The sequence below is a fragment of the Brachyhypopomus gauderio genome, chromosome 2 (assembly GCF_052324685.1).
Source record: "Brachyhypopomus gauderio isolate BG-103 chromosome 2, BGAUD_0.2, whole genome shotgun sequence".
NCBI lineage: Eukaryota > Metazoa > Chordata > Actinopteri > Gymnotiformes > Hypopomidae > Brachyhypopomus > Brachyhypopomus gauderio.
Genome location: NC_135212.1, coordinates 28,633,913 through 28,656,952, shown reverse-complemented (window position 1 = coordinate 28,656,952; position 23,040 = coordinate 28,633,913). Strand labels below are relative to the sequence as shown.

The 23,040-nt window shown below is 44.5% G+C and overlaps 1 protein-coding gene and 1 long non-coding RNA gene across 3 annotated transcripts in view; both read left to right on the top strand.

Moving 5' to 3' along the window:
* Positions 1-16,064, top strand: part of sema3d (sema domain, immunoglobulin domain (Ig), short basic domain, secreted, (semaphorin) 3D) — a 41,271-nt gene extending 25,207 nt beyond the window's left edge. The window contains exons 12-18 of one of the 2 annotated variants that reach the window (XM_076993395.1): positions 89-311; positions 533-621; positions 722-763; positions 1,779-1,933; positions 3,133-3,197; positions 3,531-3,664; positions 14,986-16,064. In XM_076993395.1, the coding sequence (XP_076849510.1) occupies positions 89-311; positions 533-621; positions 722-763; positions 1,779-1,933; positions 3,133-3,197; positions 3,531-3,664; positions 14,986-15,399 (1,122 nt within the window). In that variant the 3' untranslated portion in view covers positions 15,400-16,064. Of the gene's footprint in view, positions 1-88; positions 312-532; positions 622-721; positions 764-1,775; positions 1,934-3,132; positions 3,198-3,530; positions 3,665-14,985 lie in introns of both variants that reach the window. The other variant, XM_076993394.1, reaches the window with a different exon arrangement.
* Positions 16,065-16,660: 596 nt separating this feature from the next.
* LOC143508834 (uncharacterized) lies at positions 16,661-21,317 on the top strand. The gene is made up of 4 exons (XR_013129503.1): positions 16,661-16,888; positions 17,464-17,654; positions 17,981-18,069; positions 21,000-21,317. It is a non-coding gene; the product is annotated as an uncharacterized LOC143508834 (long non-coding RNA).
* Positions 21,318-23,040: the final 1,723 nt, after the last annotated feature.

Genomic DNA, 23,040 nt, shown 5'->3' with positions numbered 1-23,040 from the left:
CATTATATAGTGCTTTTGTCTGGTCTGACTGAATATTTCTGGTAATTCTCATAAATATAATTTGCATATATTTGTGTTTCCACGGCAGTGTCCCAGCCGCACATATGACCCTCACATAAAGACTACTAAAGACTTCCCTGATGACGCCATCAGCTTCATCCGCACACACCCACTCATGTACCACTCCGTGTATCCTGTCACGGGACGGCCCATTTTCACCCGGGTCAATACGGATTACCGCCTGACCCAGATCGCAGTGGACCGCGTCCCAGCTGAGGACGGCCATTACGCTGTGATGTTCCTGGGCACAGGTAACGGCCAGCTAACACACATTAGCACTTTCACGCCACTATAAACCATCTCTGTCTGGAGCATAGAAGGGACCCACAACCTAGCCTAATATGTGAAAACATGAAATATGTCTTATTGGCTAGTGCTGTTTTGAATCCTGTAACTTTGTGTTTTACATTCAGCCAGCAGGTGGAGCTGTGGTATAAGTTCATATCATCTCTTGCTCGTGTATATTTAATAGATGCAGGGTCAGTACTGAAGGTAGTTAGCATCACTCAGGAGAACTGGGCCACAGAAGAGGTGGTACTGGAGGAATTACAGGTGTTCAAGGTAAACAAACAATGAAGAACAAACAACAGCATAACGATAAACAACAGCAAAATGTGATCAAACCAAATGAAATATTAATTAGAGCTGTTTCTCATTTTAGCATCCCTCACCCATCCTCAGCATGGAAATCTCCTCGAAACAGGTATGAGCCACACAGAACAGGCCCAGGGTTTAACTAGCATGTCCGCTGCTCATACAGTCACGTTTAGGCTGATCTTGAACCTGTAGTTAGGTTTCCATCTCTATCACACACACACACACACACACACACACACATACACACACACACACACACACACACACACACACACCTTCCCCCTGCTCCTGTTTCTCTCATCATCTGATGATGTTTGAGGCTGGGTCAGATAGAGGACAAACCAAAACCAAAACTCTCTGTATGCCATCTGTCTACCATTCGATCTCTCTTTGTCTTTCTCACTTCGTCTCTCTGTCCCTGTCTCATTTCCTCTTTCTCTTTTCTGTCTCTTTTTCTCTGTGTCTCTCTCAATTTTCAGTTCAGTTCAATTAAAAGTACCTTATTGGCATGACAAAAAGAATAGTGCATATCTATTACCATAGCTTGGATTATGATCTCTATCTCTCTCCCTCTTTCTCTCTCTCCCTCTCTCCACCTGTCTCTCTCCTTCTCCCTCTCCCTATGTATCTCTCTCCCCCATCTCTGTCTGTCTCTCTCTCTCACTCTCCCCCTCTCTCCCTCTCTCTCTCTCTCTATCTATCTTTCTCCCTCACTCTCTCTTTCTCTCTCCCTCTCTCTCCAATATTCTACTTTCTTTCTTCTTTTCTCCTTCTCTCTTTAACGCTCCTCCGCTTTGCGCACCTGCCTTAAACCTCTCAGCCCCCCCCCCCCCCCCCCCCCCCCCCCCGTGCGTCAGTGGGGCAGGAACTGAAGCACAGGGGTGAAACAGGATAAAAAGGGGAAGACGTACAAACATTTGCCTTCAGCTGAAAGAATATCTGGACTAATTACAGAGCAGTGGACACAGAGCAGATAAATCACGCACACTGAGGACTCTTTCAGGGGAGCTGAAATAAAGCACCTCCGACAGTGCCTGCAAGCACTTTTTCTCAGCTTCATGCCCCACACCACCCCCACCCCTGTCTGAGCGGCTGCACTGTGCCGCGTGTGTCTCTAGCAGCAGCTGTTTGTCGGAGGGGGGGACGGCCTGGTTCTGGTGGCCCTGCACAGGTGCCACATTTACGGGCAGGGCTGCGCAGAGTGCTGCCTGGCCCGCGACCCCTACTGCGCCTGGGACGGCTCGCGCTGCGCCCGCTACATACCGGCATCCAAGAGGTAACTGCCCTGGGTCCCGTACCACGCCGGCACGTGGCCTCGCCATTGGACGTCATGTGGGAGAATACCTCATACTCAGATGAGTGTGGCCAAGTAGTATGTGAGAGTAGTGTGGTGAGTCAGTATGTGAGTGTAGTGTGGTGAGACAGTATGTGAGATTAGAGTGGTGAGTCAGTATGTGAGATTAGAGTGGTGAGTCAGTATGTGAGTGTAGTGTGAGACAGTATGTGAGTGTAGTGAGTCAGTATGTGAGTGTAGTGTGAGTCAGTATGTGAGTGTAGTGTGAGACAGTATGTGAGTGTAGTGTGAGTCAGTATGTGAGTGTAGTGTGAGTCAGTAGGTGAGTGTAGTGTGAGACAGTATGAGTGAAATGAGACAGTATGTGAGTGTAGTGTGAGACAGTATGTGAGTGTAGTGAGTCAGTATGTGAGTGTAGTGTGAGTCAGTATGTGAGTGTAGTGTGAGACAGTATGTGAGTAGTGTGAGACAGTATGTGAGTGTAGTGTGAGACAGTATGTGTGTAGTGTGAGAGTATGTGAGTGTAGTGAATCAGTATGTGAGTGTATTGTGAGAGGGAGGAAAGCAGGTGTGAGGTGAGAGAGGATATTGGAGGGGAAAGTTAGTAAAGGAGAGAGCGTCTGCCCTCCCTCTGACCTACTTCTTTAGGGTGAGCATTTTTCCTGGAGTTCAGCACAGAAAAAAAAAGATAAATATTTGATTTTGCTCTGCGGCCCCAGTGCCATGGGGTGTTGTGGGAGAGGACTGGACAGGCAAATTGATTAGGGGAGCTGTGTTGTTGAGGTGATGTATGTGAACTGCCAGCAAAGTGTTCCTGGTCCTCCTCTCTGGTGACCTGGTCTAGGGCTGCTGACACAAGCAGGCCAGGTCACTCCTCACAGATGCAGACTCCATCAGAGAGAGAAAGAAAGAGAAAGAGAGAGAGAGAGAGAGAGAGAGAGAGAGAGAGAGAGAGAGAGAGAGAGAGAGAGAGAAAAGAGAGTGAGAGAGAAAGAAAGAAAGAGATAGAGAGACTGTGGTTCAGGACACTGTGTTTCAGGAGACTGTGTTTTGCACCTGCTGGAAAGTCCAAACACATTTAGTCATGTGCTCCAATATATATGAAATGTGGAAAAAAACACTTTTATTTTGTTTTATTAAACTTTAAAAAATGTGTTTTACTATTGTGTTTTTGTCTGTAGGAGGGCAAGGAGACAGGATATCAAACACGGAGACCCGTTCAGCCATTGCTGGGACACAGACGATGGTAAATAACTGTGTGTGTGTGTGTGTGCGTGTGTGTGATGTACAGTATAAAAGCTCTCCTCTGTTCTAAGAGAAAGTGCAGCATTGTCCATAGGGGCTTGCCTAATGGAATTCATAACCAAATCTGGGAGCTCTTTTCTCCTCCATTCACATACTGCACAAAACACAGAGGGTGGGGCACACACATAGACATATACACATGCACCATTATCTAAATGGGGAATACGTTCTTTAAATGAAAAATTCATTTTTCTCTTTCTTACTGTGTGTGTGTGTGTGTGTGTGTGTGTGTGTGTGTGTGTGTGTGTGTGTGTGTGTGATTGTTTGTGTGCAGTGCTAGGTAACAGTGTAGAGGAAAAGGTGCAGTATGGTATGGAGAGTAACTCCACCTTCCTGGAGTGCGTTCCTAAATCCCAGCAGGCCCAGATCCGCTGGTTTATACAAAGACCAGGAGATCTCCGCCAAGAGGTAGACATTCACACATACACCCAGGCCTTGTGAATGGCATATTGTTGTTAATAATTATGTTTTATAAACATATTTTCATATATATAATCAAAAGAGTATTATACATTTTCCATCCAGAGTATTATACATTTCCACCCCTTCTAAGTATTTACAGTACAGCTTCAGATCAGATCAAACTTAATTAAGTGTTATTTATTTAACACTTAGTTCCATTTATTTAACAATTATTTAAGTGTTACTTAAATAAAGTCTTAAAGGTCTTTAAAAAGCATTTCCCATATTCTGTAAATGTAAATATATAATAGTATGTTGCACACAGATGCCTTAGATGACAGACAGAACTCCACTTTATTTATTTTTCAGAAAATGCATTTTATAAACGCCAGGCATGTTTATGCAAGTAGAATACACTTAAGTGTTTAAACAACCAACATTCATAGACATGAGTTTGAAAGTCGATTCTGATACGGGTCTCGTTCAACATGGTGCTGTCGTGCCTTATCAGTTTGTGCCTGAGATTATGGGGGTTCACTCAGAGAGTTCAGTCAGAGACAAAGAGAGATTTTGAGTTTTAAACCACCATTTTTCAACCATCAGTTTAACAGACAACAAACAACCAGAATTCAACATTTTTAGGCTTCACTGCATAGGTCCAGAAAAGATGTGATGGTGCCCAGATCCTCATTTAGACCCGTGAGGTTCTGCAGTGCACCGTAACATGTCCATCCTAATCCTGGCTGTCATCATGCCTTTAAAAAACTGATATACGGCACAGTCCAGTTTTCCAGTTTACTTTTAAAATCTAAAATAAAACACGGCCTTGGCCTAACAGAGTAACACTGATCATCTGACATTTCTTTCTCAATGGATAATAACAAAAATAAAAACATGAGTGGTAAAAACACTTAAAACCCTGCACAACTGAGTAAAACCAACAGAATACCCTCTGAAAACATAAAAGATTAAAAGAAAAGCAATTTTATCATGCAAAAATACCCCCCCCCCCACACACACACACACACACACACACACCAACCCTACCAAACACTTAATTCCCCACACACACACACCAACCCTACCAAACACTTAATCCCTCCACACACACACACACACACACACACACACACACACACACACACCAGCCCTACCAAACACTTAATCCCATCCCCATCCCCTCGTGCAGGACTGGTGGCTCCTTCAGTTCAGTCCCTCACTGGTAGCCCTGTACTTTTAGTCCACTTCACCCTGTAGTTGAAATGCTCCTTAAAGGTGTCGGATAAAATCTCAACATCCCGGACCCCAGTAGCTCCCAGAACCACACACTGATCAATTAAAACGTGGAATGTGGACAGCCATCTGGACTCCTGCACGTTCCTTTCTCGGCTCTGTGAAGCACGGACACTATTGCCAGTGTGTTCAGCATCCTCAACACAGAGCAGCCCTGCGTCACAACCCTCAGCCTCTCAACACGCCCTCAGTCCAACACTGGAATGTGAGCAAACTTAAGAAGAGTAAGAGAGACAGGCAGAGGATGTAAAGGAGGGGGTGAGACAGGCCTCAGCTCAGAGCATGTTATCACCTCCTGACCTTGGAGATTTGCTTTCACAGAGGCACAAGGTGCAGGAAAGAGATATTTTGGAAATGAGAGGAGTACAGTTATAACTGTAAACAGTACTTCAGAGTGGGCGTGTAGTCTCCAGATTCACAGGCCTCCAGGTGTTCACCTTGCTGAGGCTGTTCTTGGGCAGTGGGGGTGAGGTTGCCCCCCCCCCCTGCAGCTCAAAGGCAGAAGTCCAGCAACCACCGGGCACAGCGAGTAGCAATTTCCCAAAAAGGCTTTGAGCAAACCAGCTGGTGGGGCAGCAATGCCTGTGCGTTTACTTTGCCCTGTGATGCCACCTGTAGTTCTTACATAAATAGCATTCTCACCAACACCTCATTCACGCCAGGCGACATCTGTGGTAACCCCATGTAGATCTGCAGATCTGACAGGTCCTCTGTGTACTCACAGGTGCAAAGCTCAGAAAGAACCTCCACAGGATGCCTCCTGTCCTCCACTGGGCCCTTGACCTCCTGCCCATCAGCCGAATGGAGACAGTAAATCAACCTCTTCTGCCCAGTCTTCTTTTCCAAGCTAAAAAGAGCTTAGTTGGGGCTTCTGTTTCAGACAGATGAGCACGATCAATGGCCCTATGCTCTAGTTCCCAACAGATCTGCTAATGCAGTGATTTTGTCCTGGAGACTCTGGGAGTGGTGATGCTTTTCCCTGGCCTCTACCACTTGTTGAAGATAAATTATTTCAGTCTCAAGGTTTTTTACCAATTGAATTCTCATAGGTCTCAAGTGTACTGTTTCAAACATCCTTAGGATCTGGATAAGGCTCCAAAACACTGCCAGTACAATTAATATCTCCACACAACAAGAAATATATTCAGGGTGACACCCTGCTTTCATTTCTGAGAGACTATCCATAAAACCTCACACTTCTCCTCTCGTCACCACTGGTGCAAACCAGATACAATTATATCCATATTTTCACAGTAACTTTCAGATGTTCCTCAACCACAACCTGGCAGAGCAGTTCGAGCATAGTGCTAATAAGAATAAGGTCATGGACTCAGTTTCCAGGTAGTGCATGTATTGTCATCCTTGTTAATATTTGAGTTACTGTTGGTGTGTCTGCCAGACACTATAAAGCCAAGAGAACAGTAGCTTTTGTTTTTCAAAAACTGAGGAATCAGGAGACTTAACTAAATAATATGTTGAGGAAGTATCCATCTCACTTGTTTATCACCCCTTACACTTCTCTGTGATTTTGTTTCATTTGAATCTGTAACCCTGTCATGCCTACCTTAATGCCATTTTGGCACATGGGCTGCTGAAAACCAAACCGAACCATCCAGTGCCACCCACATAAGCAGGGAAAAAACATGATGACACCGTGGTAGTGTGGTGCCAGAAACCTTCCAATGCCAACAGCAGTGGAATGTGCCTGTTGTCAAGAAAGGGAGCGTGACATTCTAGCAGCGATGCGCTCTGTGGTTCAAATTCCACAATCAACAGCAATGCACCTCATGTACCTGATCATCCAAGCAACTAGCAACAGCACCTAAAACAAAATACACCAGTATTATGAACCACCAATTTGGTGTTTTTAAGCCAGTTCAAAACTGGAGTGGTTTGTGAAATGTGAAGAAGAAAATGTAATCAAAAAATCAAAAAACATTCACTGCAAAACAGGTCTTTTAAAATCTTTTTATTATCTTATTTTTTTTATAGATTTCAAAGAAATTAACATTGACAAATCAATTAGTGTACATAGAAGGAAACTTATTATAAGTTAGCCTTATCTAAAACAAAGAAATCCAAGACACATCTATTAGGTATCAGTGACTGGTTGAAATTTTCTTTTAATTTTTGTTTAGTGCCATGTTGTCATATCCAAGTGGTAAATCTTGCCATGTTTCACCCAGAGCTTTCCGGCACACTTGACTTTTTTGTGATTTATTTGAAACCTGTTCTGTGTCATGCCGCAGGATTGAGTTGATGGACATTATTGTAAGGGAATTATTGTAACATCCAAAACTCTTACAGAAATAAGTGCTTACATATAGAAGAGTTGCATCATTTGGAAGATGTTCCATAAAGACGTGAAACAGGAAAGGGGAAAAACGTCTGGAATGGATTGCAACAGAAAGCCAGAAAGCCTCCAAGGTGTTGGAGGGCCAGTGTAATTAACAGTATCTGAAACGTAACTAAGTCAGAAGCAGCAGTGAACCTTTAACTCTTTGACCTTGACCCTCTGACCTCCCTTCCCTCGTCAAAAAAATATGCCAGCCAAGTTTACTGTGTTCTCTCCTAAAGTGCTGCAAAGGTTATGTGTGATGATTAAAACTCTGAAATAAAAATCAAGGTAGCACACAGGGTGAGACCAGGATCGACAGGGAGCAAACCAACCAGTAGCTGGTTGGAAGATAAATTAGTGGGACACTGTCTCTCTCTCTCTCATGCCTTTGTGCCACAAGCCCACAATAATCTATTAGAAATCAGCTGCACTGTTCTCCTCATGCCCAGGTGTATGGAGCACAATGAGGTGTGTATCCACTGTAGAAGCCTTGGACGAAGTACATTTGGCTGATTTGACATAGGCTACTCCAGGTTGTGGTGTTCCATTAGGATGAAAAGGCTAGTTTGCACTCTCCATCTAGTCAGGCTTCTAAGACCAACTTTATGGTCAGCAGTTCACAGTTCTACACACCATAATTACTTTCTGTGGGACTGAATTTCCTAGAAAAAAGCACAGGGGGGGATTCCCAAAGTTTTGGGACAACACCACTCCTACTAATGGCATCTACAGGAAAAATACTACTTGAAGAGCAATAGGGTTTGTGGCAAGAACATGTGTAATGAAACCATTTCCTTGGTGTCAATAACAGCCTTAACCACCATCCGTACCAAGCTGCCATCTGACCAACCTTCAACATTGAAATGTGGTTAAAATAATGTCAGTTGTTGCTTCAATGTTGAATAAATGTTGAAACAGCGTTTAATGTTATACATTGTAAAAGGTTAACACATTTACGCTGAGTAAACTTTGAAATGCTAATTAAATGTTGAAAAGCAAGACACAATGTTGAGTTATCAACGTTGATTCCCTTTTCAAAATCAAAACATAATTCAATGGTGAATCAACCCTGACCCATGACATTGATTCAATGGTGAAAAAACATTGAAATGCCAGCTTGGTGGTGACAAAGGGACAAGAGGTGGGATCACAGAAGAAGCTGCAATGACATTCACTGCAGGCCAGAAGTCGATCACGGCTGAAGGGATGAGTGAGAGGTTAAGGTGGTGAACTGGGAGTTTGTTTTCCATTTGAGGGAAAATGACTGAACTCCCCAGAATGGAAATAATTTGAGAGACATTCACCTTTTAAGTGACCCAACTGTTCACACTAGATGTGTAGATTCTCAAATAAATGGTGTTATTGCTCATCCAAATGCAACCTGGTATGTTACATGTCCATTGGTTCTTGGTCAATAGCCACTCCTGGAGAACTCTTAGGTTGAGGTTTACTTGGTCTATGGGTTCATATTAAATTATCTATAGATGGAAAGATCTTTGCAGGCTAAATAAGACTTTAGACTCCTTACCAAACGGAGAAATGCTCAGACAGCATGAATAATTCTTGTGAACTCAGCAATAGTTCTCAGTGAACTCAGTTTTAAGATTTAATACTCAGATCAAGTAGTTGGCTGGTTGCATGTAGTGGTGGGCCATTGCACTGCATCACCAGTAAGCAAAGACATGATAAAAGCTGGTGTTACTGTCCCTGTTGGATGAAGGTCAGGGGAGAAAGAAAGAAGTACAGAGCACAGATGCCAAAGCCCCTCACGGCTCCCACAGGGACGCCAACATGACCCAGTGGGATGGGAGAGAGCAGAGTGGTTAAGTATTGGAGATTGAGATGGTGTGTATAGATGAGGTAGTACTTCATTGACAGCCTCAGTAAGATGTTATGGCTGTATCGCTTGAGATCACAAGCAGTTTTCCTGGACAGACACAATCAAGAGAAGCTACTGCAAACATAGTTAGTCAGAATCAGAATCAGAACCTCTGTGAACTAGTCTTAAGTAATACTGTGCTGCGTGTGCCTAGTGCAGGGATGGTGCTTGTGAAACCCCTCGTACCTGGGGCCAGTACGGGGGGATGTGATTTTTGCCCTCGTACCTGGGGCCAGTACGGGGGGATGTGATTTTCGCCTTCGTACCTGGGGCCAGTACGGGGGGATGTGATTTTCGCCCTTGTACCTGGGGCCAGTACGGGGGGATGTGATTTTTGCCCTCGTACCTGGGGCCAGTACGGGGGGATGTGATTTTCGCCCTCGTACCTGGGGCCAGTACGGGGGGATGTGATTTTCGCCCTCGTACCTGGGACTGCAAGGAGAGCAGAGAACCTAAGGAATGGAAACCATGGTGTGATGACTCCTTTCCATCCAGACAGGTTTATGTGTGAAGAGAGCCAGATGATCCCTGATGACTACATCTGATGACTGTTCTGCATGGTTGTATAACAGGCAAAGAACATGAGGCCATTTTACAGGACCAGCTGCTCCTTATGATGCAAATAACATTCCCTTCTAGTGTATATCTATTTAGAACAAGTTAATGTCTACCATATACTGCTAAATTAATGAGTGGTTTGATGAACCCTGAGATGACTTTCATGGCATTGACAGTAACTCGTTAATTGAATCTTAGTGGAAAGAGACAGTTTAATAGTCTAATAGTCAGTTTAATTTCTAAGACACACACAAACAGATGCTACTAGCTGAACACCCCATCACCCACATATACTCAATTCCTCTTTTTTTGAGTGGTCCGTAGTGTTGATATTGAGGAAGGTCTGACCTTGTGCAGTGTGTATTTTTGTGCATGTTATGATAAATGGGTAGTGCTATAGCTAGAACTGTGTGGAACTCCTCTGAGTGTTATATCAGCAACATTTTTGTATTGATCCATCTCTATTGTAGTTAATCACTACTGAACAGCCACAACACTGTGTTTGTGTGTGTGTGTGTGTGTGTGAGAGAGAGAGAGAGAGAGACAGAGACAGAGAACTTTGTGGTGTGCAGAAATGCACAGCACGTTGCTTTGGGAGTACTGCTGAAGTAAATACCAACCCCTATTTGAGCCCTGGCTTTATTTCATGTTTTCTCTCTTTCTTCATCCCTCTGTCTCTCCTCATCTGTTCTTCCCCAGGAAACAGATGCTGCATGACACAGCTGCTCATAGCACCTGCAAAACACAGACACACACACACAAACAATTCACATACTTTACACCTGCAGTCAATCTTAAAATACAGCCAAACACTTCACCTCATAAAGAATGCTGAGTGATGGGGAAAATGAAGGAATTGTGTGTTTGTGTGTGCCTGTTTCTGGGTGTGAAATGGTGCGAGTGTTTATCCAAACTAAACAGATACAGATTTCTACATGCCATCCCAAAGCCAGCGTGTTGTCCTCCCACAGCACAGAATCTCAGTGGCCCTCAAGCCCCAGAGATAGTGCACTGTTATGAGATACAGGAGTGGAGTGTCTCATGGGATCTAAAGCAACGTCCTTCTCCAGAGTGTGTGTTTGTATGTGTGTGTTTATTTAATGTTCTGTAGCTATGTTACTCAGTTCCATTGTAAGCACTTCCTGCGCTGGTGTTGTGGTCTTCATAGAAGAACAGGCTATCCTTGCACAATAGAGACAAAGAAAGAAAGAGGAGGACATAAACCAAGAGAGTTAGAGGTGTTTTTTTTCCTGGTTCTGTATGTTATATCCTCTCTGCCATCTTTTCCCACACTTAGTGACAAGTCCCACACTTGACACAAGAGCTTGGTGAGGATGTTTGAGGCAGTGTGACTGATCCTGCCCAGAAGAGCTTGGTGAGGATGTTTGAGGCAGTGTGACTGATCCTGCCCAGAAGAGCTTGGTGAGGATGTTTGAGGCAATGTGAATGATCCTGCCCAGAAGAGCTTGTTGAGGATGTTTGAGGCAGTGTGAATGATCCTGCCCAGAAGAGCTTGGTGAGGATGTTTGAGGCAGTGTGAATGATCCTGCCCAGAAGAGCTTGGTGAGGATGTTTGAGGCAGTGTGAATGATCCTGCCCAGAAGAGCTTGGTGAGGATGTTTGAGGCAGTGTGAATGATCCTGCCCAGAAGAGCTTGGTGAGGATGTTTGAGGCAGTGTGAATGATCCTGCCCAGAAGAGCTTGGTGAGGATGTTTGAGGCAGTGTGAATGATCCTGCCCAGAAGAGCTTGCTGTCTCTGTCAGGGTTCTGCTTTTGCCGAGGGAACCAGAACTGAAGGCTCAGTCTGTGATCAGAGCGTGATAAAACCTTAAACACCATATATGTAAAAAGTGTTACACACAAGCAACATGCAGAGTTCTCCGAGCTAGTTACATTTTTATATGCACATGCACACACACACACACACACACACACACACACACACACACACACACACACATATGCAGACACACACATACACAAAGCATGACATCACTGACACACGTAGTTCTGTTTCATCTTGGCATGTTAGGCCTTGTCCTTTGTGTTTTAGTCACAGTCCTCACTATGGTTAGGGTTAACAGTAAGGTTAATCCTAACCCTAACCCTAGGTGCAGTGGACAGCATTCAGATCATAACATTCTCATACTGCTACAAAAAGAACTTTTCATTGTAGAGTTTTCATTTCTAATATTTCTATTACTAATACAGTAGAACCCCAGAACTCAAGACTAATTCTTTCCAGAAGGAGCGTCGAGAAGCTATGCAGTCAAGTTCTGAATCAATTTTCCCCATAAGAAATAACTGAAAACTGATTAATCCGTTCTCAACCATCAAGTTGTAAGTTTGTACAAAACCCATAAAAAACAACAAAAATATGCCTACAGCAAAAGCTTGGAGCACAGCCTCAAAATGGTTTTAAATCCATTGAACAACAACAGCAACTAAAGTCTCAGTTATACTTTCGCGAGTGACTGTAGTGCTAATGATGTGATAAAAAAGTGAATTATTTCTAATCATTTTGAGTATATGCATAAATATGTAACTTAATTTAGCGTAAGGTGCTGGAAATGATTGAAAATGGACATTGAAAGTGACGTACAAATGCTTGAATTCCACCTTGTAAATGTGTATGAATTCATTGCGCTGAAGCGAGGCACGCACAAAGTTACAAAATTCGAGAGATGCACGCCCCTTGTGCCGGTCGAGACGCATCAAGTAAAAACGTAACTTAAATGCCAACTAGCGGCATGTGACCAAAGCACAAACTGTTTACATGAGTCAGGTCAGATTCCGAAGTTTTGTTCGAGCTCCGGGACAAAATTTTCTCAAAATTTTGCGTCGAACTCCGAATATGTTGAGTTCCGGGGTTCTACTGTATGTCCCTTATAAGTTATGCATTATTCAGATATCATTACAAAATCTAATAAATACAGGGGCTTTGTGTGTGGGTGTGTTGGGGTACAGGGGCTGTGTGTGTATGTGTTGGGGTGGAGGGGCTGTGGGTGTGTGTTGGGGTGGAGGGGTTGTGTGGGTGTGTGTTGGGGTGGAGGGGTTGTGTGGGTGTGTGTTGGGGTGAAGGGGCTGTGTGTGGGTGTGTGTTAGAGTGCATGGGCTGTGTGTGTGGGTGTATGTTGAGGATGGAGGGGATGTGGGTGTGTGTTGGGTGCAGGGGCTGTGTGTGTGTTGGGGTGGAGGGGCTGTATGTGTGGGAGTGTGTTGGGGTGGAGAGGCTGTGTGGGTGTGTGTTGGGGTGCAGAGGCTGTGTGTGTGTGTTGGGGTGGAGAGGCTGTGTATGTGGGAGTGTGTTGGGGTGGAGAGGCTGTGTGGGTGTGTGTTGGGGTGGAGGAGCTGTGTGGGTGTGTGTTGGGGTGGAGGGGCTGTGTGTTGGGGTGGAGGGGCTGTGTGGGTGTGTGTTGGGGTGGAGAGGCTGTGTGGGTGTGTGTTGGGGTGGAGGGGCTGTGTGGGTGTGTGTTGGGGTGCAGAGGCTGTGTGTGTGGGTGTATGTTGAGGATGGAGGGGATGTGGGTGTGTGTTGGGTGCAGGGGCTGTGTGTGTGTTGGGGTGGAGGGGCTGTATGTGTGGGAGTGTGTTGGGGTGGAGAGGCTGTGTGGGTGTGTGTTGGGGTGGAGGAGCTGTGTGGGTGTGTGTTGGGGTGGAGGGGCTGTGTGTTGGGGTGGAGAGGCTGTGTGGGTGTGTGTTGGGGTGGAGGAGCTGTGTGGGTGTGTGTTGGGGTGGAGGGGCTGTGTGGGTGTGTGTTGGGGTGCAGAGGCTGTGTGTGTGTTGGGGTGGAGAGGCTGTGTGGGTGTGTGTTGGGGTGGAGAGGCTGTGTGGGTGTGTGTTGGGGTGGAGAGGCTGTGTGGGTGTGTGTTGGGGTGGAGGGGCTGTGTGGGTGTGTGTTGGGGTGCAGAGGCTTTGTGTGTGTGTTGGGGTAGAGAGGCTGTGTATGTGGGAGTGTGTTGGGGTGGAGAGGCTGTGTGGGTGTGTTGAGGTGGAGGGGTTGTGTGTGTGCTTGCCTGAAAGGGGTTAGGTATGCTTTGAAGCCCCCTCATTACTTTACAGCACAGCTGTATTGTTTTAGCAATTGAAAACAGCATGGTGTGAAAGAAGAGTTGGCAGGCAGAGAAATCTAGCAGAGAGGCTGTGTGTGTGTGTGTGTGTGTGTGTGTGTGTGTGTCTGTGTGTGTGTGTGTGTGTGTGTGTGTGTGTGTGTGTGTGGTGGGGGGGGGGGGGGGGGGGGGGGTGAGAGAAAGAGAGAAGATTATGATGAGAGAGTAGTTGTATCCAGGTTGTGTGAGAGACAAAAACTACTGAGAATGAGATAATGTGTAATAGGCAAAGCAATAGCAATGAGGGAGGGTATTATGTCCTTTAGGCAGCCTTCACACTAACCCTAACCCCTTTAGGCAGCCTTCACACTAACCCTAAGCCCTTTAGGCAGCCTTCACACTAACCCTAACCCCTTTAGGCAGACTGTTTTTATAGAGCCTTCTCACCAAGCCTAACCTTAACCATTTCCATAACCTTCCCACTAACCCTAATGTAGGGTGAGTCTTCTGTGTCGGTGGCCACCTAAGTAGACATACACCTTGAATATAGATTAGAGCTGCTCCTCACCACACAAACACACACACACACACACACACACACACACACACACACACACACACACACACACACACACACACACACACACAAACACACACACACACATGTGTCATGGATGTTGATCCATGTAAAAGCACAGTAAGTGCATTTAACAAACATGCTAAACTTCAGATGAAGGGCAGGTCACACCCTCTGTCCTCCCGTCTTCACTACCTTCATATATTGTCATTTTTCGATCGGTCTAATAGGACTCTAATAACCAATCAAAAGCAGTAATGAAAGGTCAGCAGGAAGCTAAGCCTAGAGGTGAAGCAGTGACCTTTGACATGTGTGTGGGGGAGGGAGGCTGTGTTCCTCTCTCTTTGGTGTGGCTGCACTCACAACTGTCAGGGTGATTTACGGGCAAGAGGGCCACATGTGACGTGTGAATTCTCCATTTGGAGGTGGAGGTGACACCTAATTACTGTGGATTGCACTGAATGAGGGAGCGTTTGCCCCCAAGGTTTACAGTAATGTGAAATTGGAAAATATGTAAGAAAGCTATATATACACATTTGTATAAGGTTTATAAATGTTTGCTCAACAAGAACATCTTGACAGTGTTGCCTTTGTGGCTCATGTAGAATGATGTCATTACGTGTGTGTTCCAGATCCGGCCGGATGAGCGGATTTTGGTGACGGAGAGGGGCTTGCTGATTCGCTGGCTGCAGCGCAGTGATGCTGGCTCGTACGTGTGCACCGCGCAGGACCACAGCTTCACCCGCACCCTCCTCCACCTCTCCCTGCGGGTCCTGGAGCGTGGGCAGCTACACGGGCAACACGGGGGCTGGCGGGGGCCCTCGGACGAGGGCGCGGGGGCCGTGGTGGGTGAGGCGAGGCAGCGGTACAAGGCCCTGCGTGCGCTGGGCTCCTCCTCTCTGGATGAATACTGCGACACACTCTGGCACAGAGAGAAGAAACAGAGGCAGAGGGGCAAATGGAAGCACGTCCAGGAGCTCCGGAAAAGCAGGAACCGCCGCCACCACCAGGGAGCGTCTGAGACTCCAGCTGGGAGGGGGTATTAGGGGCTGTTAATGTTACGGGCTGGGCTTAACTGCCCATGTCCCAAATCCAACCTTCTCCCAATATGCAAAGTGGAAAAATATATTCCGCTAGGACCACTGCTCTGGCTTACAGAGTGCAGAATGTCAGATAGTTAACCAGCACCTCTATACTCTAGGCTTATTTCATCAAAAGGCATAGGACCACCCTCAAGTAAGAAACTTTCCAAGTTTACACCATGTGTAAAAGCCCTGGCCTTTTACATGTTGAGCTGTGTGTTCCCTCTGCAGACCAAAACTGCTAGGATGTAACAGTGCAGAAGAAACACATTGTTCATGTACCCATTAAAACTCGCAGAGAAGAGAATAGTGTTAATCAGGATGTTTGAATTCAGCTTTTTTCTTTCTCCTTCTGACGCACTCCAAATGAGAGTTCCCCATTTCCTCTGCAATAATGAAAATGCATTCATGTTGAATGACTGTAAATATCCCTATTGTACAGGAGATGCATGCTGTAGTGTTGCTGACTTATCAATCTTTTGGGGACAATGATGATTACCAGGCATTTAAGAAAAAGTATAATATTTTTTTATATTGCTATTGTGTCGTTTGTAGGTAGATTGTTTATGGCATTTGAAGTTATTTAAAATGACAACAAACCTGAAATAAATGCTTTCTTTTAAATCTTAGAGTGAGTGCAGAATTCACTGTGCTATTACTCACAGATCACAGCAAAAAGCCTCTCAGGAAAAACAAAAAAGTGAAAAAGAGTTTAATGTGGCATTTAGGGCTGCCACAAACGATTATTTTAATAGTCGACTAATCACCGATTAATTTTTACGATTAGTCGACTAGTCGGATTGTACGTTAATTGAATATAAAACATACACTAGAATGCAACTGCTATTATATAACCATCATTAGATTTCAGCTATAACTAAAAATAAAAACAATTAAGATCATAGTTCATTAAACCTTTAATGAAATATGCAGCTTGTTGCAACAAACAATTATTAAAATAAGGATATAGGCACTGCCTTAAAAAACACAAAAATAAATAGGCCTACATTAATAAAGAATTTTTTTTTAGGTTTTTCTTTCTTTCATTAGTCTCTGGCATCAAACTTCGTTACATTTAAATCAAATTAGGTAGGGACCTGAAACTAAGGAGTTATTCACAAAAATAAAGTTTTGGTCTTACTGACGTTACAGAAAATACACGAATGCGTGCTAAGGCTAATGAAACAAATCGCCATCACTAATGTTAACTTTTACAGCTCAGCTACAGCGATAAGCAGGGTTGCCAACTCTCACGCATTAACGGTGAGACACACGCATTTGACCGTCTTCACACGCTCACACACCCGATTTCTCACGCCGAAAAAAAATCTAGTTTATTTACCTCTGATCCACATCTATGATTCAATGAGTTACTAGTTCGCTCTGGCGACAACCACTGGCAATCGATCGCGATATAATACGTGATCTTGAAAAGTTGGCAACCCTGCGATAAGTAAGTACTAAGTTAACACTCTGTTTATGGTAACTTTAGCAGCTAACTAGCAATTTAGATTACAGAGATGACGGTCCCTATTCATCATTGTTGTCACAATTAGCCACAACATGCTTCAGGTACATGCTCGTACATCGCGGTTGTGCTGCCGTGGAAGGCAAGTTCTGCCTTGCAGATATTGCACGCGTTTCGGAACCCGACTACGGAAAATGATCCCGCACTTTTGAGTTCCGTAGCCGGGTAGCCACGATACCAGAACCTGTCTGTATAACGTCCTGGGATGTCGTCAACTGTCTACCCCGGTGTCGCAGCAGTTTGGAGAAGAAAAAAAACGACGCATCGACTAATAAATTAGTCGTCGACTATTTTAGTAGTCATAGTCGTGACTAGTCGACTAATCATGGCAGCCCTAGTGGCATTAAACATTGCAATTGAAATATCACGGTTGGTGCTGTGACTCACAGCATGATTTAAATTAATTATGCAGATTAAACAAAAGATGCAATTTATTGCATTGTTTTGTACGTTTATTGTGCAAACCCTAAATACACAGTCTCATCTGTCATCCCATGTAGTCATTTCGACTACACTCATGCACTCGGGGACTAGAATGGTGAGTGGGTCTGGGCAGCTGGAAATGAGCTCAGCGAGCATGAGATGAGATGAGATGAGATGAGATGAGAGGGAGGGTGAACTCCACGACCCTGGATACCATCCACCAGTCCCCAGGGACTATCCTCACTTCACAGCCTGGAGCACAGGCCCGGTGAGTGTGCTTCTGTGTGAAAGTGGGTGTGTGGGTTTGTGTTCAAGGTCAGGACCCTGTCCACATCAGGACTTCCATCTCCTCTCAACGGCCTAGTGGTACTTCAGGCAGCCTCCTGAAGAGGTCAAGTTTAGCACGTCATTTATATGTCCTGCACGTCCTGTATTGTTCTTTTTTAGCAATAGCATAGTAAAATACGTTAAAGTCGTTTTGTTAAGGATTTGACACAAGTTGAACACAAGGACGCAGCTGGAGAACATGCCTTACTAAAACATCAATATAAAGTGGGAGCCTCTCATTTCGACGGTGGGTCTTCTCTGGGCCAGGCAGTGGGACGGCTTGATGTGACAGTCGTGTGAGTGAAGCTAGGAAGTCCCTGGCTTTGGGCTTATAGGAAACCTCATCTGTCAAAGCTGTGAGTATCCTGTTAAACCACTTCCTCTTCCTGTACCACCCACAACGGTAAAAGCAAGCACAGCATGAATCACTGACATTACACCCATCATGCCTCACTCCCCTGTTCAGACGTCACGAGCTGCCCGGTTCTTCTGACCTCCTAAACACTTGACCAGTGGCGGACTTAGCAATTTGGAGGCTCAAGGCGAATTTAGCTAGGGGGCCCATCAACATTAATATGCGAGAAATAAGTTCAGGTTCACACTACAAGATTTTAGGCTGGTTTTTCAGTCGCCGACTGTTTTTGTAGATCGCCGACAGAAACTGTGGTCGGACGCAAATCGGGGATCATTCGGCGCTCGCTCAGTCGTTTAGTGTGAACTGCTGAAAGACACTCGCCGAGCCGTCGCCGAGTGGCCGCCAACTCATCGCAGACGACCGGCAGATATCTAGCATGTTTAATATCTAGCATGTTTCATATCTAGCCCAGTCGGCGACTGTGAGTCAACAGCAGCATCTAGCTTCATACAACTTTACTACAAGACTGTGTTTAAGTTATTGTGACAGCACTGGAGAAATAGTGCGATTGACTATATGTTCACTGCAACGGAGAGATGAAATAATTCTGGCAATTTGGGACTATGGAGTGGTTAAACGGTAAAAAAAATAATAATAATAACGAAAATGTGGAGTTGGTTCTCGCGAGTGTTTCATTTTCGTGTTCTCGTGTTTTTGGACGGCAGCCAGATGAGTCGGCGATTCCCCAGTCGTTTAATTCGTGAGCCCACGTCACCGATCAGTCATGTAGTGTGAAAGCCACAACAACTGAAAGACTTGCGATTACAGCACAACCAGTCGTGTAGTGCGAACGGCACAAAAACCTGATGACTGAAAAGTCGTGTAGTGTGAACCTGGCTTTAGCTAGACAAGGGGGCCCTACAGTGGGAGGGGCCCAAGGCAATTGCCTAGCAACGCCTCTATGCAAAGACCGCCTCTGCACTTGACTGAACGAGGGCTGAATCAGAGTGTTCTGACCTTAGATGGAGGGAGATCAGAGCAGGACTGGTTAGTGACAGTCAGGTGTAATCTGGACATATGGGTCTGCTAATGTGGCCTGTTCAGACAGTGAGCCAATGGACTAGGAAGGTCTTCAGCAGACTGTCCAGACTTGCTTGTGTGTTCTGTTGTTCACACTGTCCTGGTTCATAGGGCCTGTGTACTCACACTGTCCTGGTTCATAGGGCCTGTGTACTCACACTGTCCTGGTTCATAGGGCCTGTGTACTCACACTGTCCTGGTTCATAGGGCCTGTGTACTCACACTGTCCTGGTTCATAGGGCCTGTGTACTCACACTGTCTTGGTTCATAGGGCTTGTGTACTCACACTGTCCTGGTTCATAGGGCCTGTGTACTCACACTGTCCTGGTTCATAGGGCCTGTGTACTCACACTGTCCTGGTTCATAGGGCCTGTGTTCTTAGTTGGTAGGGAATTTGATGTGGCTCTAGAGTTCTCTGCTTCACTATTCGTCACTTCAGCCAGAGATGGGCACTCATGTTAGTGTGTGTGTGTGTGTGTGTGTGTGTGTGTGTGTGTGTGTGCCAGAGATGGGCACTCGTGTGTGTGTGTGTGTGTGTGTGTGTGAGTGCGTGTGTGAGAGAGAGAGAGATGGGCACTCGTGTTAGTGTATGTGTGTGTGTGTGTCAGAGATAGGCACTCGTGTTAGTGTATGTGTGAGTGTGAGTGTGTGAGTGTCAGAGATGGGCACTCGTGTCAGTGTGTGTGTGTGGTGCACACATGCCCAGAGCGGTGGGCAGCCCTAGCCCGGCGCCCGGGGAGCAGTTGGGGTTAGGTGCCTTGCTCAAGGGCACCTCAGTCATGGCCTCAGGCCTGGGAATTAAATCCACAACTCTCCAGTCACAAGACCAGTTCCCTACCACAGGACCATGACTTTACTTGAAACTCGTCCCTAGTGACTCTTGAATTGACTTGGACTCGTCCAAAATGTCTCATGAACAATAAGAGTCAGTCTGTTATCCAGGCGATGTGTGCGCTTTATAGAAAAAATACTTTTTTCTGTGTGTTTATTTTGACATTATTCCTTACGTTTATTTTGGTGATTTGGAACACAGCCCCTTTTCTCATGACGTATCACAACATCATTTATTTTGAGCGGAAAATCGGAGAGAAGCATCAAAACAAACAAGGTTGCCATGGCTATGGCTGCAGTACCGCATATGGAGTCTTTGGCTACAGGGGGTTTAAATCCTTGAATAAAACCAAAAGAGCAACATATAAAGAACGTGGGAAACAAATTAAAGACACTGGGACACCACATCAAACTTCATAAGCAAACACACTCGGATAGGATTGTGCAGTTTACATTAGACACTTAGTCATTACAGTTAATATATACAACACACCTGAATAGGTTTTGTTTAGTTTACGATAGACACTTAGTGTAGTAGCCACTTATACACAAACATCAAATCAAGTTAACTAAATAAATTTAAGTGTTTTACTCTCCACAATTATTGGTTTACAGGAGTGATACATTTGTAAATTAATGTTCAAGACTCTTTCTCTTAATGAGAAAACGTTTTTCCATAATATTTTTGTTAACGTTGATGTTAGTATCTCAAGTAAAGATGTTCATCTGCCAATCGCCCACCATGGTAAGATTATTTTACACCGAGAAAAATATGGTTTTGGTTTTGAGCATGCAAAATAATACTGGGGGACACTGGGGGATGACCAACAACAGGAGCTACCAGGGTGACATATACAGTTCTTATCCATCTCCTGGTTTTGACTTGAGACTTTTTGTGACTTTTGAACACCTCTGTCTTCAGCAGTGTCCTAATGACCCCTCTTCCAATTTGTGCTGTATGTGTGTGTGTGTGTGTGTGTGTGTGTGTGTGTGTGTGTGTGTGTGTGTGTGTGTGTGTAGTTCAGAGCTCCATTGCAGGACCCCAGCTTCTATGTCATTTCAAGGCTGGGGCATTGTACCAACATCGCTCCAAATCCACCCAGGGAAATGTAATAGTCTCTGAATTGCAAAGCAGAAAATGTTTGTCACCAAAATTGTATTTTTGGTTAGAAATGAGCTATGAAATATTTTGCCCTTTTGTAAAGTGTCATTGTCCTCTGTTTTCTGTTTTGCTTTCCTTATCTTAACAAAGCGGATGAATATTTCAAACTGTGCAGTCAAGAGGTTTTGAAGCCCCATTGTTTATTTATTGTTCAATACAAATTGCTACTGGGTATCAGAATGTGAGACAGACAGACAGACAGAGAAAGAGAGAGAGAGAGAGAGAGAGAGAGAGAGAGAGAGAGAGAGAGAGAGAGAGAGAGAGAGAGAGAGAGAGAGGGGGGAATGGGCTTGACTTTAACCAGTATGCTCAATACTAAAGGTGAATATTTGAAACCTCAAACAAATAAGCAATAAACCAAAATGTAATGTAATAAATACATTTTCTGTTTAATATTTCATGTTTAATAATGTTTCTTCATTTCATTTTTTTATTCATCAAGAAGAAAGTGCTCAGAATACAAATAAAATATCACCATAAAAATCTCTAGACCTGTCTTGCCTATTTTACAGTAATGGTTTTCAAGTAGCTCACAGTCAAATAGCTTAAATATTTTAAAAGATTAAACTGTGAAAAAAATAGAGAAAAGATTGACAAATGACTATGGCAGGCTTCATGAAACAAAGCCACCTAAAAAGCTATTTATTGGATATAAACAAAGAATCAGAAATATAATTCTAAAGAAGCCTTTTCAAACAGATGTGTTTTGTATGGATTCTTCATGGTAAGTTATAGAGCTGAATGTCAAGATATAGAACACCTTTGGATACAGATGACCACAGTCAAATATTTATGTCAACAGTAACGGAATACAATACGACATTTTATAAGATTATATTACAAAGAAATTCACAATTGTTTCACAATTTCACAAATGGAAATTAGAAACATGACCCCAGAGTGAAGCAAATAATCAGGTGAGCTGGTGTTCCATCATTTTCAGTGTGAATCCACATTAGAATCAGAATCGTTTGAGCCACTTCGAACAAGGCATGATCACTGGTGTTAGACCAGTCAATGTTAGTATTTCAAAAACTGCCAAGCGTGTGGGGCTTTCTTGTGCAACGGTGTGGAGAGAACACTTAGAAACACCTAGAATGGTGGAACAACATCAAGCAAAATGTGTTTCTGTTGACAACTCACTGATATAAGGAATCAAAATAAGATATAAAACATTGTAATGACGATTGGCCAGAGTGCCTAGTCGAGTGAAGTTCCATTGATGTCTAATGGAAATAGAAAAACTGAAGGACAAGATGGTGTGGGGAGTTTTTTGGCACACCCTGGGCCCTCTGATAGCTGTGGACGGATGTTTGGACAGTAGGGTTTGTAGGGCACACAATGTGCATGTAGGTACAAAGAGGACAAGGATTAGGTTAGCAAACCATGTTCCATGGAAAAGGACATGATTGATCATTCAGAAAGCAACTCTGTTTGGTGTAATGTTTTAGGGCAATTACACTTCTTTAGATGTGAGCCAGACTATGGTGATGAGATCGAGAGAAAGAAAGAAGAAGAAAGAAGGACAAAGAGTGAGATTGGGAGAGAGACCCTACACAGAGCCAGACAGAGGAGGATAGTGATCGTGTCCTGGGGCAGTAGACTAAAAGAATGTGTGCGAGACAGAAACAGTTGTTCACTGTGAGAGAGTAATGACTACCTGTACAGCTCCCATCTGATTTATGTCCTGTCTCTCCTCCTTGCTTCTACAGTATGCTTCTTCACACACACACACACACACACACACACACACACACACACACACACACACACACACACACACACACACACACACACAAGCACGTTGAGTGATGTCTTCATTCACAGGAAACACAGGAGCGTATGTTCTAATTTCCTTGGTCACTGTCATTACAAGCTCCAGTTTGATAAATGAATCAT